Consider the following 16,447-nt stretch of genomic DNA (forward strand, 5'->3'; position numbering starts at 1 on the left):
ATTGATTTCTGCTACCCCAAAAGAATGAACCGAAATGATTCATATGCTGTTTTCAAAACAGGAAATGGAATCAGAAAGCCTGGATCAGCACTTTTTCTTCCATTTAGCTTTTTTTTCTTTGATATTCATCATAGTCATAACGTTCAAACAATTTACCTGAAATGGCCATGGCAATGAAATCAATAGCTGCCATCCCCTGTTCTTGCTGCCTAAACATTGTTGTACTATTACCAGATTTGCACAAGAAAATGAAAGGACAGATTCGTGAGGTTTCACTCAATGATATCTGGGGGAGTGGGAAGGTGACGAGAGAGGAATTGACATATTAGTTTAAGTCAGCCATGTTTTCATGTCAGTTTCATGGTTGAGTCATTTTTCAATGACATTTAACTTCATAAATGTAATTCATGGTTCTTCAGGGGTTTATAGTACATATTGTTTGTAAAACTCCTTGACCTCCTTTTTTATCCTTAGGGATAAAAATTGCATTCACAATCCTTTTTTGTCAAACCTACAGAGGGCCCAAGACTAAATGAGTTCTAATGATTTCAGCTGCCAAGGGGCTGGTGGTATAAGGCACATGGTACTTAGCTGGTAAAGGCCACTGTCCCCCTTTTAAGTATAACACTGTTTCTATTTATAAAGCTTCGTAAAATGCCATCCTCCCTCCTGCCTGCTGAAGACTCTAAAGATGTGACCACAGGACCACCTTATGAAATTGGAACCAAATTTAAAATTCAAAGTGAAACTATTCCCCTTAAAGTCTGAATTTAGTTATTCTATCAGCTGCTGTAATTATGTAGCACAAAGGGCATATTTACTGGTCTCAGTGACCAGAGAAAGAGTTATCTCCCATCTCTAGATACAACAAATGGTTCTTTTGATGACATTCCACTCCAAGGCTAATAAATCTCAGTGGATTTTCCTCCTTCCTTCACACTGTAATTCAGGATAGAGCAGAGAAAGCTAATTTAAATCTGGAAGAAAAGTGCCATTTTCTTTCCTTCCTTTTTTTTTTTTTTTGGGGTATATTACTTTTTATGTCATCCTTTTAAGAAAATGATTATATTACAGTTTCTTCGGTTTTTTGAAAGTTCCTAGCTCTTGGCACCTCACCAAACATTTTAAGTGGCTAATTATAGATGGGGAGTCATTATTGAAGTGCAGAGCACAGGAGGTATTTTCATATACTTGTTGCTTTCTCTATGTCCAAAATGAGGACAGAACTTTGGGGTTTTCTTTTATGAAAAGAATACGGACAAGATTGTTGCTTAACAAGTGAGTTCATATTTTGCAGATTCCAAATTACACTACATTCTTCCCCAAAGCAAGATGTTGTTAGCACCCTTTTGTCCTTCTTGTCAGTTAGTCCTTCTCGCTGAAAATTTATCATGTTAACAACAATGCTTATGGCAAAGTCTGCTGTTCATCCTCTCAGCCGATGTGTATTGAGCACCTACTATATTCCCTTGACTGGGCAAGGCATGCGATGTCAAGGGCATTGCACAGCCTCTTTGTGAGTGTCTTCCATGTGTTGGAAACTTTCAGTTTGTTTCCAGCCACATGTGCTCCACCCGGCTGAATGGAGCAAATTAGAAAGTATCAGAAAGGGTTGATGTCATCAGGAGTACTAGTCCTCAAGAGAATGAATTCAGCCTGAAAGTGGTTGTAATCAGAGCAAGTAACGTCATAAACATCTCTGAGTAGTAATAATAAATCACTGAAATGTACCTTTTTGAGATAGTATTCCTGATTGGAAAAAAAAAAATCAGTGGCAGCTTTTGTTTCTTCATGGCTCAAATAATTTGGAGCTGATTTGCGTAAATAGTATATCTTCCTGAGAAGGTCTAAATGGGATCCTGAGGAACATCTCTTAACACTGAAAATTGTTGCTTTTTGCCTGAAGGCAGAGGTACTCTTTGGAAGCTTCATGGAATATCATGAATTCAGTTAAATCCAAGTTCCTCGAGTCTGATGTCCCCCAGAATGAAGTAGTTCGGGTAATCTAAATCATGCCATATTTGGAACTGATATACCATCAGTTTTAAAATAACACCATTACTTTGTATATCATAAGAAAGAAAAAGAGCTACTACGCTACAAAAAGCTGGGACCCCAAGGGGTTGCCATCTGAATGTCATGGTGAACTATTGAGACGACAAAAATCTTATTTCATTCTTGGCATTGGGAAAAGAGAGAAATCAAAATCTTCCCTGAGAATCTGAACTACAAGATGGCACACATTCATACAAGGGACTGAATTGCACTATCATGTGGCCCGGAAAACCTCAAGAAAAGGGTTTAAGTGATCTCAAGCTGGCTGTGCCCCCAGATGATGGCAGAAGCAAATGCTTTAATCTGTGCCAACAGACCTGATTTCCAAGCTGTTAAAATGAGTGAAATGTATGTCTTAGTGAAATAAGATTGTAAGACACTCCCCCATTGCCATAATCCACAAGGGAACATCTAAGCCTCATGCAAGATCACTATTCACCACTCAAACCCCACAGTGTGCAGTGTTCTTTCCTCCAAATGCCACTGCATCATTTTCTAGGAATACCTAAGGAAGCTGGTCATCCTTTGAAAAGCTGTGTTTACCTACCTGTAAGCTAAATGGGGTGGGGTGGGCTTTCCTGGTGGCTCAGACAGTAAAGAATCTGTCTGCAATACAGGGTTCTTGGATCAGGAAGATCCTCTGGAGATGGGAATGACTACCCATGCCAGTATTCTTGCCCAGAGAATCCCATGGACAGAAGAGCATGAAGGGCTACAGTCCATGGGATTGCAAAGAGTCAGATATGACTCAGCGACCAACACTTGCACTGCACAAGCTAGATGGATGTCCTAGTTTGGGGTCACATTCTCATACAAAAAGTCCTGTCCTTTAAAAAAAAAAAAAAAATCCTGTCCTAGAAAACTAGCCTTTGCATCTCATTCTTCTTCTCACTCTGAGTTGGTTCCAGAGTAATAATCTTCAAGTTACTACTGTGAGTATAACCACCCTGATTACTGAGATAGCCAAGCAATCAGACCATGAAACTGGCCAGAACAACAGTGATAGGAATCTGACCATTAATTTGTCTGATTAACGGTCTGTGGAAGGGGCAATGACACAGCCAGAGATTGGCCCATCCAGTCCACTCATGACTATGTGTAGGAAGATTATCCCTTTGGGATCGTTTCCATACCCAGCTTCACTTTCTCTGGGCTTCCCTGGTAGTTCAGGCAGTAAAGACTCTGCTTTTACATGCAGGAGACCCAGGTTCCTTCCCTGGGTTGGGAAGATCCCCTGGAGAAGGAAATGGCAACCCCCTCCAGTATTCTTGCCTGGGGGATCCCATGAACAGAGAAGCCTGGCAAGTCCCTGGGGTCGCAGAGTCGGACGCAACTGAGCGACTACCATTTCACCTCTTCCATCCTGTACATTTACTAACTTCTTGAGTAGATATGTGCTCAGAGAGTGAACACTAGTTTTAGACTTATCCTAAGTGAAGCTTAATTAGGAAAGTGACTCATGCATGAGTCTCACTGGTTTTCTTTTTCATCTTCTGGTACCTTCTGAAGTCAAGTATTAGTGAAGTTAGACTGAGCCTCTTAACTCTTCTTTCCAATAGTGAGTGATGATTGGGTTTGGTGATACATGTAAAGATATAACCAGCATTCATGGTCCAGTCTCAGAAGCCCTGATGTGGTTCAGTTAAGATACTATTACTTAACAACCTTACAAAGCTCCCAAAGTTGGATGACACAACTCTGTATTCAGTTCCTCTAATCCAGCTTGAGAAATCCCCCTTTTTCCTTTACATTCTCTTCAAGTTTGAGATGTAGTATTTTAACAAATCAAAAATCTTTCATTCTGTATGGGTCTTCTTCAAAGGGCCACATAAGTATTACTGCGGCTGCTGCATTTTCTTGCAGGTGGATAGGAATTGGTGAACCACTGGTCCATTCAGCTCTCGACTGGTGTTTCACGTCCCCTCCCCCATGAGTGATCAGTACTTTTCCCCTCTGTTTTTTTTCAGTTGATTGCTTGGATCCTACCTGCTCCAGCCATGGGGTCTGTGTAAATGGAGAATGCCTTTGCAGCCCTGGCTGGGGTGGTCTCAACTGTGAGCTGGCGAGGGTCCAGTGCCCAGACCAGTGTAGTGGGCATGGCACGTACCTCCCAGATACTGGCCTCTGCAGCTGCGATCCCAACTGGATGGGTCCCGACTGCTCCGTCGGTAAGTCAAGAGGTTTCCTCCTCGCTTCTCCCAACACTCACACCCTGTGTTCCTTCCATGAACCCACACAGATGGGAATCAACTCTTTGTACTTAGCTCGGGAGGGAGGGACATTGGTCAGTTGCATAGTACCTCTCTTACTCTGTTCTCAGCCCTGAAGGCTTTGATCCTTGAGAAACATACAAACAAATCCCACATAGGTTCTTGTGCCTTGTTGGTTTCATCACTGCAAATGGACGAGGGGCCCGGGAGGGACGCTTCCATTTGCATTAGAGCTTTCTTATGTACACTCCCTAAAGGTACTAGAAAACAAAACAGAACAATTCAGTCCCAGATGAACTGAATGGAATGTCCTATAAAACAGAAAAGAGGCTCCCTCGGGGTCCTGGGTGAACATGTTATAAAGCTCTGCAATACTCTAGTGACAGGAAAATAATGAAGTTGCACCATACACTTTATTTTCCTAAAATTAAGAGTATGTGTCTTCCCTCCCGAGTGACCTTAAAATGGAACGGTTCAACAGTTCAGGCCAGTCCCCACCTCTCCAAGAACGGTTCCATTCACACTAACAGCACCTATCCAAGCAAGCCATCATCTTTCCGCCCCCTTCCTCTGGGTAGTGAGACAGCTGTCAGATTGCCATGGCAATCAGAAAGGGAGCCTATGTGAAGCTTTGCTACAATGGGAAAGAAGTGAATATTTCATTCCAGAAGGGGGAAAAAAAAAAAGGAAGATTCTATTAAAATGGGCTATTTTGGGTGTCTTCTCAGCCCCCTCGTCTCTGGCTTCAATTCTGAGACTAGTGGCCCAGGCCAAATGCTGCAGAGGATGGGGAGGGCCGGGCAGCCCTGGATCCAAGGCCCAGCTGTGCAGCCAACTCGCTGAGTCACTGACCCTTCTGGTGTGGCCCCCTCCCCAGGCCTGATGAGCCACGCCTCCCTCCGTAGTCTGTTGCAAGGATGAGTGTCTGGCACGTGCTTGTCCTCGAGTGAGAGGTCTGGAACGCCAGAGAGTGTATATCTGTCTGTCTGTCTCCTCCCCAACCACAAAAGACTTTGAGCTCCTTTGAGAAAGAAGCTGTGTAAATGCAGCATAGTTAGAGCGGTCCCAATGGCCACCACAATGCCGATCTGGGTAACAGCTGGGTCTGCCATCCTCCTGTGTGGATGGAGCTGCTGGGGCCCCAACTGGCTTTGGGGCAATAACAGGCTCCCAACAGGGAAAGACGTCCCAGCTGGCCAGGGAGTCAGGCTCCATGGGTATCATTTCAGGTGGGTACTTCCCAGGGAGCTTTGCCAAACTGAATGGGCAGTGTCTGACCTCTTCCTGGGATGGTGTCCTGCCCCAGAACCGTGGTCCTCACACTTCAGTGTGCATCAGAAACACTTGGAGGACATAGTGAAACAAATTTCTGAGTCTCACTCCCTGTGTTTCTAAGCCAGGAGGACCAACCAAGGCATAAGAAGTTGCATCTCTACATAGTTCCCAAGTGATGGTTGATGCAGCCAGTCCAGGGGTCTCCCTCTGAGAACACTGCTCTAGAAACTACCTAACCATGAATGAATACCCGGCCAGTGGAGAGACAGGCCGCCCAAGATGACATGGGCCTTTGGCCGGTTCCAGGGACCTGGGCCATGTTTGTGGTCTGGTCTCCATGGAGGGTTTCGCCGGAGGTGGTGTTGAGCTGTAATCATTGTTTTTCTTCCAGAAGTGTGCTCAGTAGACTGTGGCACTCACGGCGTCTGCATCGGGGGAGCCTGCCGCTGTGAAGAGGGCTGGACAGGCGCAGCTTGCGACCAGCGCGTCTGCCACCCCCGCTGCATTGAGCACGGGACCTGTAAAGATGGCAAATGTGAATGCCGAGAGGGCTGGAATGGTGAACACTGCACCATTGGTAGGCAAACGGCAGGCACCGAAACAGGCACATATTGCTTTATTTTCATAAATCGTAGATCTATAGTGATGGTCGTGCGTTGCAACGGGCTGTTCCCTCAGGGACACAATGCTTCCTGCTGCCTCTCAAATCTCCCCGGGGGCGTAGGGAAGGGAAAAGTGTGGTCCTGATTGGAAAGGATTTTCCCTGCTTCCCAGAATTCCAGATTGGGAGGAAAGGGACCAGATTAGAAGAAAACCCATCCAAATTACTGAGCAGGGGAAGAGAGAAATGCACACGCATGGGAAATTGTCAGGACCTGGAGGTTTTAAGTACCCCAAGTAACTGCGGTCTACAGGTCTCCTCTCTCTGAATATCCTCCCAGCTGGTTGGATCACTGGATCCTTGCTTGGTGGCAACAATGGAACTCACTTCTTTTAGATCAGGTTGGATGCAGGCTGGGCTCCCAGGTTTCCTGGGTAACCAGGTACCAGTTGTAATAAGTTTGAGCATCCTCTTGCTATCCAAAGACAAAGACTTTTCCTTTGGGCTCCTGCCTCCCACCACGACCATCAGTGAATGTCTCCTGCTTTGACCCCATTTCATTCTCACTCAGCCACATCTCTATATAAGCTTCATGATTGAGAATATGTCTCTACAGGTCATTTTCTTTGTTAAGAAGTAGTAGTTCTCAAGTATCTTCCATTTTGGTTTCTTTTTTGTCATTATTGTGGTTTAGGGTAGGACAAAACTGGATTCATTATACCAGTTATCCCTTTAATTGAGGAGATGGGAGTGATTGCCCTCTGGCTTTCCACATCTCTTAGACAGTTGGGGTTAGCTTTTTTTTTTTTTTTTTGCATTTGTTATTCAATTAAGTCAGATCTAGGGTTGATTTCATGCCAAGCCTGGCTGAAGCCACTGGCTGGCATGGACACTCTCAGAGAAGTTTCCATCCAAGCTACTAACTTGGCCCCTTGAACTTACCTTTGATTCTAGCCATTGAGTTGGGGGCCCTCCCATCTGCGCTAACCTCAAGACCCCAGGCACCTGGAGTAAAAGGCAGGATTACACACTGGTCCAGGGCTGACTCATGAGAGCAGACTCAGTTTCCCATGCTGTTCATTTGGGTGGTCAAGCAGAGATAAAGTGCTGTTTGCACTTGGTTCCCCCTAATTCCATCTAATTGGGCATCAGAGGGGGCAGCGTGCCTATCCAGGCCATGACCGTAGCACTGGGACCCTGCCGGGACAGTCTGTTGGCAGTGAATTGTTTTTGCAATCTCTCAGTGATGCTCCAGATCCCATGCCCCCCCCCCCCCCCCCCCGCAGCTGCTTTCATTTACAGTTCCCTGCAGAGTCTGGGGGAAAATTCAGAAGGCTCTCAAGGGAAGGATGCGTACAGCCCAATATCCAGACAGTTTAAAATCATTACCAATAGCTCCTGCTCTTTAGGGGTGCTCCTCTTGAAATCACTTTTGCATGCTTGGTGTGATGTGAATACAGACTCTCCCCCCATGCCTCCATTGCCCTCAGTCTTCCTCCCCAAAAGAGCTCTAGCCAACCAATAACCTTTAGGTGGAAAATTCCACTTTCTCTCAGTTCACACAACCCAGCCTCAACCTCCCCTTTTCCCCCACCCACACCTGCCAAGGGTTTAGCATCCCACAGGGATGCCTGCTGGCCTTCTCCATTCTACAGCCCGTCTCTACTCTGGGAAGAGCTCACATGCTGATGGATTAGAGCGAAGCTTGGAAAACTCTAGGCTGAAGGGGGCCAAATCCAGCCTGCTGCCTGTTTTTCTGTGACTTACGAGCTAAGAATAGTTGTCACATTTTTTTAAGGGTTGAAAGAAAAATATTTCCTGACACATGACAATTATATGAAACTTCAGTTTCAGTGTCCATTACGCAAGGTGTTAGTTGAGGGCAACCCCACGCATGTGTTCGATGTATTGTCAGCTTCTGCATCACTCCTCGGCCTTGAGTAATTGCAGCATGGTCCGTGAAGCCCTTTGCTGTCTGGTGCAAAACATACTGGGAAAAAACCGGCTCACACCTGAATTGGAGAGTTGCACCAGTCTGGGTAGAGAGAGGAAAAAAGAGGGTCAGCAACTCACTTTAGGGAAAGGACACCATATGTGACTTGAAAGACATCAGGGGCCAAGAGAAAGGGAGAGGTCCAGATGTCACAGAGAGTGAGGAGAGAGAAAACAACGGTGGCATGGAAATGTCTCCGTGGTCTTTGAAAATGAGACGGAAAGATGGTAACTTGAGTCTCATTAGAAGATGGTGAGGATGTGGCGGGCAACAGAGCACAGGAGATGATTCTAGTTAGCCCTTTGGGTGGGATGAATTAGAGAAAGGTGTTTTTGCTACTTGAAGCGTTTGGTTCAAGTTTCACATCACCATGAACTCTTGAGAGACAGAGAAAGGTGCAAATTTATACGCCAAGTTAAAGGTCCCCCAATGAAGCTAGTGACATCCCAGGAAGGTTTCTCCTTGAGAATTATCATCTCATGTGACTTCATGAGCTTGCACTACTTAAGTTATAAAGGTCTTTATCACCAGTTTTTGTCCTTATGAGAAATTAGGGCTCTATGGTCTTCTTAGTAGGATCCGTGCCATCTCCTCATAGATTTATTAATATGTTCGCTGGGGCTTTGCTCAAAAAAAGCCAAGCATATCTTGGTTTGGTGAGATTTGCTATTCAAAATCTAGAGGTGTTCGTACACACATAATTGCGCCTTTTGCTTTTCAACCTCTGCCCCCACGGCTGCTTCATGGAGTTTTAGTCTTTTATTTTGAGCAGACACTCCTGTCAATTCACTTTAAGTAAATGCCACAATTTACAAGCCCAGAATCAGTCCTCCTCCTCAGGGATACTGACAGTCAGAAAGGAAAGTGAGGCTCTTTGGTTCCTTTCAAGCAGAGTCTCAAATGCTGTGTTTTGAAAATAGAAAATAAATAAGAATGAAACGGCACCTAGTCTACAAAAAAGGCATCGGCAGGTTTGGGGTAAGACAAAGCAGCGGGTGCTTAGAGTGGGGGTACTCTGGGTTGTCTGTGGTTGTTTTCAAAAGGTCGTGGTGCAACGGCTTTCTTAGGGTCATTGCAAATAGTCAGCTAAACAATTCTCGTCAGTCCTTGTGTATCACATGTATGTTGCTAGAGGAAGCAAGAAGATAGATCTGGGGCTGGGGAGGGGCGGGGATGAGAATGAAAGCACAGCCTCTACAGCTCAGTCAAGTGGAGTCACCGGAATCTATCCATAATTGGTCAAATGCATTTCTAGAATTTTTCAACCCAATTATATTTGGATATTTAATACAAATTGCTGAAAATTTAAATACAAGGTATCACATTTCAGCATTAACTGGTAGAGCTAGCTTAATCAATCCTAGGCTGAATTCTACCAAGCAATGAACTTACTTTGCCTCTAACAAGTTAAAAACAGAGGCTAGCTAAAATCTACAGAATTGCATTGATGAGAAATAGGTACTGAATCCAGATCAACTGCAATTCCTATATATCTTTGGAATATATTAGCAGTATTTGAATAGAAGGCAGTTTACACATATGAATAAATCGGAAAGCACATTGTGTGGTGAGAATAGTTTCATTCTTTAAGCATAATCCTAAAATGGGTTGTTTTTCCTATCACCTGCCACCCCTCCCCTGCCTGCCTGTTATTAATACTGAAGATTTAACCTCAGAAGTCCATTGAGAATCTATAACACCAGGGCATAAAGGAACCATAGAATAGGTCAGAAGTGTCTGTGAGCTAGAGTAGAGTCAGATAAATATCTCTTATAAAAAAATAAAGTAAATGTTAACATGTTTTGCAAACAGAATAGTGGGGCAAAATACAGGGAGAGACCAATGTTCTTATTACCGGAGATTGCAAGAGGAAAGCAAAATGCTAATTGAAGATAGTCACTATTATCTCTTGAATGTCAGCTGTCCAGACACCCACTCTAAATAATACAAGCTAACACGTGCACAGAATAAACCCATTGACACTAGGCTCCAACCCTACGTGAACTCTTTGACCTCTGGGTAGCAAGCAATGTCTATAATGGTTATTCTAGCCTGTTTATTCTGTCTATGTGGTCCTGACCTCCAACTGCATTTCAGAACCATGAGGACTGAATTCCCAGAACCATGTGGGGCTGAATAACCTGCCCCTGGAACACAAGTCACATCAGTTTTCTTTTCCCTCGATCGCACTGGGGCCCTTCTATTTTTCCTCTTTAATTGGTTGGGGAAAGAACTAGGTTCTTGCGATGTTAATAAGGAAAATGAATCTTTACCCAAGGTAAAACCAGCCGTGCGAAAATCTGATATGCTGATTAAGTGATTGTCACCAGGAATAGACAGGGTCACAGTCCAGGAGGCAGAGAACTTCGGCGCTACAGGGAACGGTCGGAAAGGAGGCGACTGTCGAAATGAACCAACTTCAGACCAGTACAGCTGCTTCTGCATCTCATTCCAGCTTCATTCTGGTTGTAGAAACTTCTTTTTTTCTTGTAGCTATTATCCTTCAACATTTGAGCTTTCATGGCTCTACAATGAGACATCAAGTTGAGATAAAATTTGCCACTGTGGAGCCATCCTTCCTACAGGATCTGTGGCAGCAGCGAATTCTCTGATTCGCGCATTAACCTATTCCTCCTGGAGCCCTTCTCGGAACCTATCCTAGGATCTCCCACCTTTTTTGAAGTGAAAACCTAAAGTGACGATTGTTTACTACTTAAGGCTCTGGATAGCAGAGAGGAGAATGTTCCTCTGCTGATTTTTCCCCCCTACACATTGGCCAGAATGTGAGCGTTTTCACTGAGGATGAGGAATCACCACGTGCCCAGAAGTTGTCTCTGAGCCTGTTCAGGCAGTCTGCCCAGGTTTCCTACCCAAACTCAGAACAAGGACCTGGTGCCAGTGGTTATGGGAACCCATTTTCAGCTCACTGTAAAAAGTGGAATAAAAGGAAAGGGAAAAAAAAAAGAAGAAAACTGCCTTACAAGTAGTGAGATGTGTTGCTGAAAGTGTTTACTTTCTTGGCCTAGATGTTGAAGAGGAGCTTTTGGGGGGAAGGTAGTCACAAAGCTCCCACTAGTTTTATAGCTCAACTATCCTCTAGTTTAAATGGAAACTCTCTTCTGTATTACTTCCTCTGTGATTTAGTAATATATGCCCCAGCAGAAAAGGAGCTTCCATCAAAAAAGAAAAGAGGCAAAGAAGTCTTGGAATTTTAGATCTGGGAGGAGACAGTGAGTTGGAGCATTCCTTATACCATCCCCTTCATATTTCAGAGGGTCCCCTTGATGTACTGTTGTGTGGCCCACAGGGACAAGGCCAGACCCAACAAGGAGATAGCATAGTACAAGGAGTTACTGCCTTCATAAAAGCAAAGAACTAAAAACAGCTCTGAACTCTTAGAACAGAGTGAGCGTTAGCATGAGAAAGATTCCAGATTCTAAAGAAAGGAAAACATCAAAGAGTAAGAGCTAGGGAAAACTGAGCTGCACGCCCTGAGTGTATGTAATGAGGATTTGGTCGCTTCAACTTTTACAGAGAATCAGCATTTCTTCCAAGTCTGTGGTTCTTGGGTTCACAGTATGCACTCAAGACTTTATATTAAAGGGAAAGGAAACACAAAGAGGGCCCCAGAGTGATGAATTCCATAAGATGTTCGTGATGGACATTTTCTCATCACTTGCTCTCTGATTCATCACGGTGTCGTGAAGAATAAATTGACAGAGGAGATCTGTGTTCTAGGCTTGGCTGTGCCTTGAACGTTCTGGGTGCCCTTGAGAAGTCACCCAACCTTCTGGCCTCAGTTTCTTCCTGAGACCAGTGAGGGGGTCGATTACATCACTGTCCATAAACATGAGATGCCTTCTGTTGGTGTGCAAGTATATTCTACTGACTGGTTATGCATGGCTGTTGAAAAAGAAATATTAGGAAAACCATAACTAGCTCATCAAACTCACGATTATACGGGCGTTATTGCTTAGGGATGTGGCAGAAGCAGGTAGTGATATTAGGCCTGAGTAAATTTGTAAAAAAATATTAAGTAAATAACAGTGCAGATATTGCAAATATCACAAATTCAATATGTGATTGACTGGATTTAGAACACACTTGGATGAGGTGATCTCTAAGGACCTGTCCATCTCCAGAAATTTATTACTTTTGATGCAAATGTATGTGCATCGGATGGAATGGTCCATTTCAGCACAATCAAATCTTTCTCTTCTCTAAGGTCAGGGAGGGTCTCCAGGTAGATTCCCATAATACATACTTTACATTAAAGGGATAGATATAGCAGAGTGCTGGTTTCAGTGATGACACGTGGTCGAATTGTTGAAGTCAGTGCTGCTTTTTATTAGTCTGTCTGATTATCTGCTCATCTCAGTCCCAATTTATATCTGGTTTACCTAGAGAACCCTTCTGGGCATTGAAAAACTTCCTTACATGATTTATATTTATGTTTCTTTAAAAAATTTCTTTACTGAAGTATAGTTGATTTCCAGTATTATGTTAATTTCTGCTGTGCAGCAAAGTGATTCAGTATATACACATATATATATATTCCTTTTAAAATTATTCTTTTCCATTCTGGTTTATCACAGGGTATTGAATATAGTTCTCTGTGCTATACAGTGGGACCTTGTTGTTTATCCATTCTATATAAATTAATACCCTAAGTCAACCCACCTCAGCCTCCCACTCCATTCCCTTCCCCCAACCTCTGACCCCTTTGCAACCACCAGTCTAATCTCTATGTCTGTGAGTCTGTTTCTGCTTCATAGATAGGTTTATGTGTGTGACATTTTAGATTCCCTCATATAAGTGATATCATACATTATTTGTCTTTCTCTTTCTTAGTTACTAAATATGATAATCCCTGGTTGTGTTCATTTTGCTGCAAATGGCATTCTCTCATTCTTCTCACGGCTGCGTAGTATCCTGTTGTATATGTGTACCGCATCTTCTCTATCCATTCATCTGTCCATGGACATGTGGGTTGCTTCCATGTCTTGGCTATTGTGAATAATGCTGCTATGAACATAGGGATGCATGAATCTTTTTTTGAATTATAGTTTTGTCTGAATATATGCTCAGGAGTGGAATTGCTGGATGATACTGTATTTCTATTTTTAGTTTTCAAGGAATCTCCATACTGTTTTCCATAATAGCTGCACCATCTTGTATTCCCACCAACAGTGTAGAAGAGTTCCCTTTTCTCCGCACCTATCCAACATTTGCTAATGGTTTCTTGTAGACTTTTTCATGATGGCCATTCTGAATGGTGTGAAGTGGTGCATCGCAGTAGTTTTGCTTTGCATTTCTCTAATAATTCGTGATGTTGAGCATCTTTTCATGTGCCTGTTGGTCATCTGTATTTTTTTCTTTGGATACATTTGTGTTTCTTAATAAAAACAAGGTAGTGTTAGTAGAGGTCCATCTGACTATAGCCACTTCACTTGGTTTGGGGGCAATACAAGGGTGATGATGAAGTGCTTAAGACAGAGTCTTTTGGTTCAGTCAACCTGAGATCAAATCCTAGCAAATTTCCCAACCTCTGTATGCTTCAGTTTCTTTGTTTATAAAAGGAGAATAATGAATACGACCTTCCTCATTGGGTTATGTGTAAAGTCGTTGGCACAGCACCTGTCATAATGTAAGAGCCAAGGAAATATGAGCTAACATCATCATCATTTGCCATCATCACCATCCTTACCTAGTACCAATGAGCACAAGGGAGGATTATCAAAATCAACTTCCCTTTAAGACATTTCTGCTATCTTCAATCTCCCTCTCACACATCGGCCTCCAATCCATCAAGCAGTTAGCAGCATGTCGAACATAGCAGCTACCCAGTATCCATTTCCCAAACAAAGGTTTGTTCTGTAACTTGCTGGCATCTGGTTTTAACAGACAAGGTGCCTCTCTTACCTGGAATTGAACCTGCTTATTTTTAGCAAACAGCCCAGTTATTCAAACATGAAATCAAATATCTGAATAGCCTATGTTAATATAGCCTGATTGTGAAATTGGAGTTTGCTATTTTCAACCAGTTTCTCCAACTAGATCTCTTGGACATATCCTGGGAAAGCCAAGAGAGCTATAAGACTTTAATTTTAATTCTGGGTTTCCTTTATTCCCATAAGTATAGTTCAAAAGGAAAAAAAAAAAAAAGCTTTTCCCCTGAAATATTAGTTTGGAGTTCTGTTATTATTTGAAGAGGATAAAACTTCAATTCTTTAAGCTAGCATTTCTCCTACTAGGGACCACAGGCATATTCTTGAGGCCTTTGGTAGGAATCTGTTCTTCTTTAAAAAGAAATCTGATATTTCTCACATTTAAAGATGCTGCCAGGTCAGTGTGTCTTAGAACACCTTTTCTGGTGTCACCTCCATTCTTACTCGTGACTCTTGGGTTCCAAGATTCTATTTGCCTGGCTCTGTTCATCCCAGAATAATCTAGGAGCCTCAACTCTGACTCAGTTGAGTAGCAAACATGGTTTTCTCAGAGACAAGATTCTCACTGGTTGTCTGTCTTTTCAGTCCAATTAACGCCCAGGCTGCAATTGCTTGACTCCTTAGAGCATAACCCAGGGGTTGGATATGGAGATTCTTTGCAATTCCTTGGTTCATCTCCTGGGTCATCAGGAGTATCCCAGATGTTTATGGAAGAAACAAATTCTGCATTTTCTCCCAAGTTGCCTGACTAATGGGGTTCGCTTTTACACTAACCCACTTCTTTTCTAGCACTCTATTTCACAAACTCTTATTAAAAGACTTGCTCTTATTGCTTTTGAAAAATATGGTACCATCATTTTGAAAACCCTCTGGTCAAAATCAGGGGTTACTGCTCTCTTCCTCCATCCTTTCCCCTCTGCATTTCTGTGTATCATTATAATCAGACCTGCAGAGGCCATCATACCATTGACCATCTCTGAGCCTTTCCTTTCGTGAGTAATAAAGAAAGAAACCTCACGAAACAGGGGTAAGGAGAAAGTTGAATATTTTATCATAAACATTCTTGTGATAATTAGAATGGATTAAATTACAAGAGAAAATGCATTTAGTTAATCTTTCCTCTAATTAAAAAAGTATCCCTGGTTTTAAGTGAAGTGTTTGTTTTTAAAAACATATTCTCATTGTAATCAGTAAGGGTGGGGAGGCCTGCTTGGTCCTTAGTGATAGGCTTCAGCAGTCTGCAAAGTAATTAAAAGCTACCAGCCACTGTTTTTTCAATGATTAAGATTCTTCAGAAGCCTACTCAATGTTTTCCCATAGCTTTCACTGCAGGATTCTCCATAACAGACCTTATTCTGTGGTCTGTGGTGGCAGTACCCTCTTTCTGTGCCCAGATGGTTGAAGATGCGGTTGATTCCCCTTGGTCAGCAAGTGTCAAGTGTGAAGAATAATTCAAGAGAGGTTTATATACTTTTCCAAGTGAGCTGGGGTAAGAGTCAGAATGAGACCAGTAGGTGAATGAGACATGCATGAAATAGAACAGGGTCACAGTCTAGCCCTTCATGTGTTCTTCTCCAAGACTGGCAGACCCCACACTGCCCCAGGCCCTACAAGTCTATCTCACAAATAAGGAATCATTCACATTACTTCTCCATCATGGTTCATCCCAGCTGCAAAACTCACTCCCCACCCTTACCCCAAACATTTCTAGAGTGTGTCTCATGTGCTCATCTTTAGCCCATTCAGATTCCGCTAGCTGAAGGCTCCTCAATGAGGCTGCCTACAAAATGTAGTTAAGGGGAGCCCTACAGCTTCCCCTACTGCCAGGGGTGTGCCAGCCGGCAGCCGCAGCACCCACTCTACTGAAGCCCTGCTGTGTTTACACCCATTTCCCACCCTGGGGAACTTTATCAGCTGCTAACACATTACTTTGAGAGAACAGCACTTCTTTCTTTGCCCATTGCCCCTCTCCTATATCTCAAGGTTTTGACCCAGGGCTGGGCTATAGACCAGACCATGGGATTCTTTCTGTTTCCTCACCTGCATTCATCCTTCTGCAGACCCGGGTGCACTGGGACATGCTCACACATTCTTTATCTTTTTTTTATTGTCTATATTTTATTTTATTTTACTGGAGGATAGTTACTTAACAATATTGTGATGACTTTTGCCATATATCAATACGAATTGGCCATGGGTATACATGTGTCCTTCCATCCTGAACCCCCCTCCCACCTCCCTCCCCACCCTATCCCTCTAGGTTGTCACAGTACACCAGCTTTGGGTGCCCTACTTCATATATCAAACTTGCCCTGACTATCTACTTAATGTATGGTAATATTTATGTTTCAATTCTATTCTCTCA

The 16,447-nt window shown here is 43.2% G+C and overlaps 1 protein-coding gene across 1 annotated transcript in view; it reads left to right on the forward strand.

Annotated features, from left to right (window-relative positions):
• The window catches only part of TENM2 (teneurin transmembrane protein 2), a 1,359,342-nt gene that overhangs the window by 1,199,716 nt on the left and 143,179 nt on the right, over window positions 1-16,447 (forward strand). Inside the window, exons 15-16 of the mRNA XM_065919048.1 lie at window positions 4,023-4,223; window positions 5,932-6,117. Of these exons, the coding sequence (XP_065775120.1) occupies window positions 4,023-4,223; window positions 5,932-6,117 (387 nt within the window). The remainder of the gene's footprint in view (window positions 1-4,022; window positions 4,224-5,931; window positions 6,118-16,447) is intronic.

This window comes from Muntiacus reevesi, chromosome 1, assembly GCF_963930625.1.
Source record: "Muntiacus reevesi chromosome 1, mMunRee1.1, whole genome shotgun sequence".
Taxonomy (NCBI): Eukaryota; Metazoa; Chordata; class Mammalia; order Artiodactyla; family Cervidae; genus Muntiacus; species Muntiacus reevesi.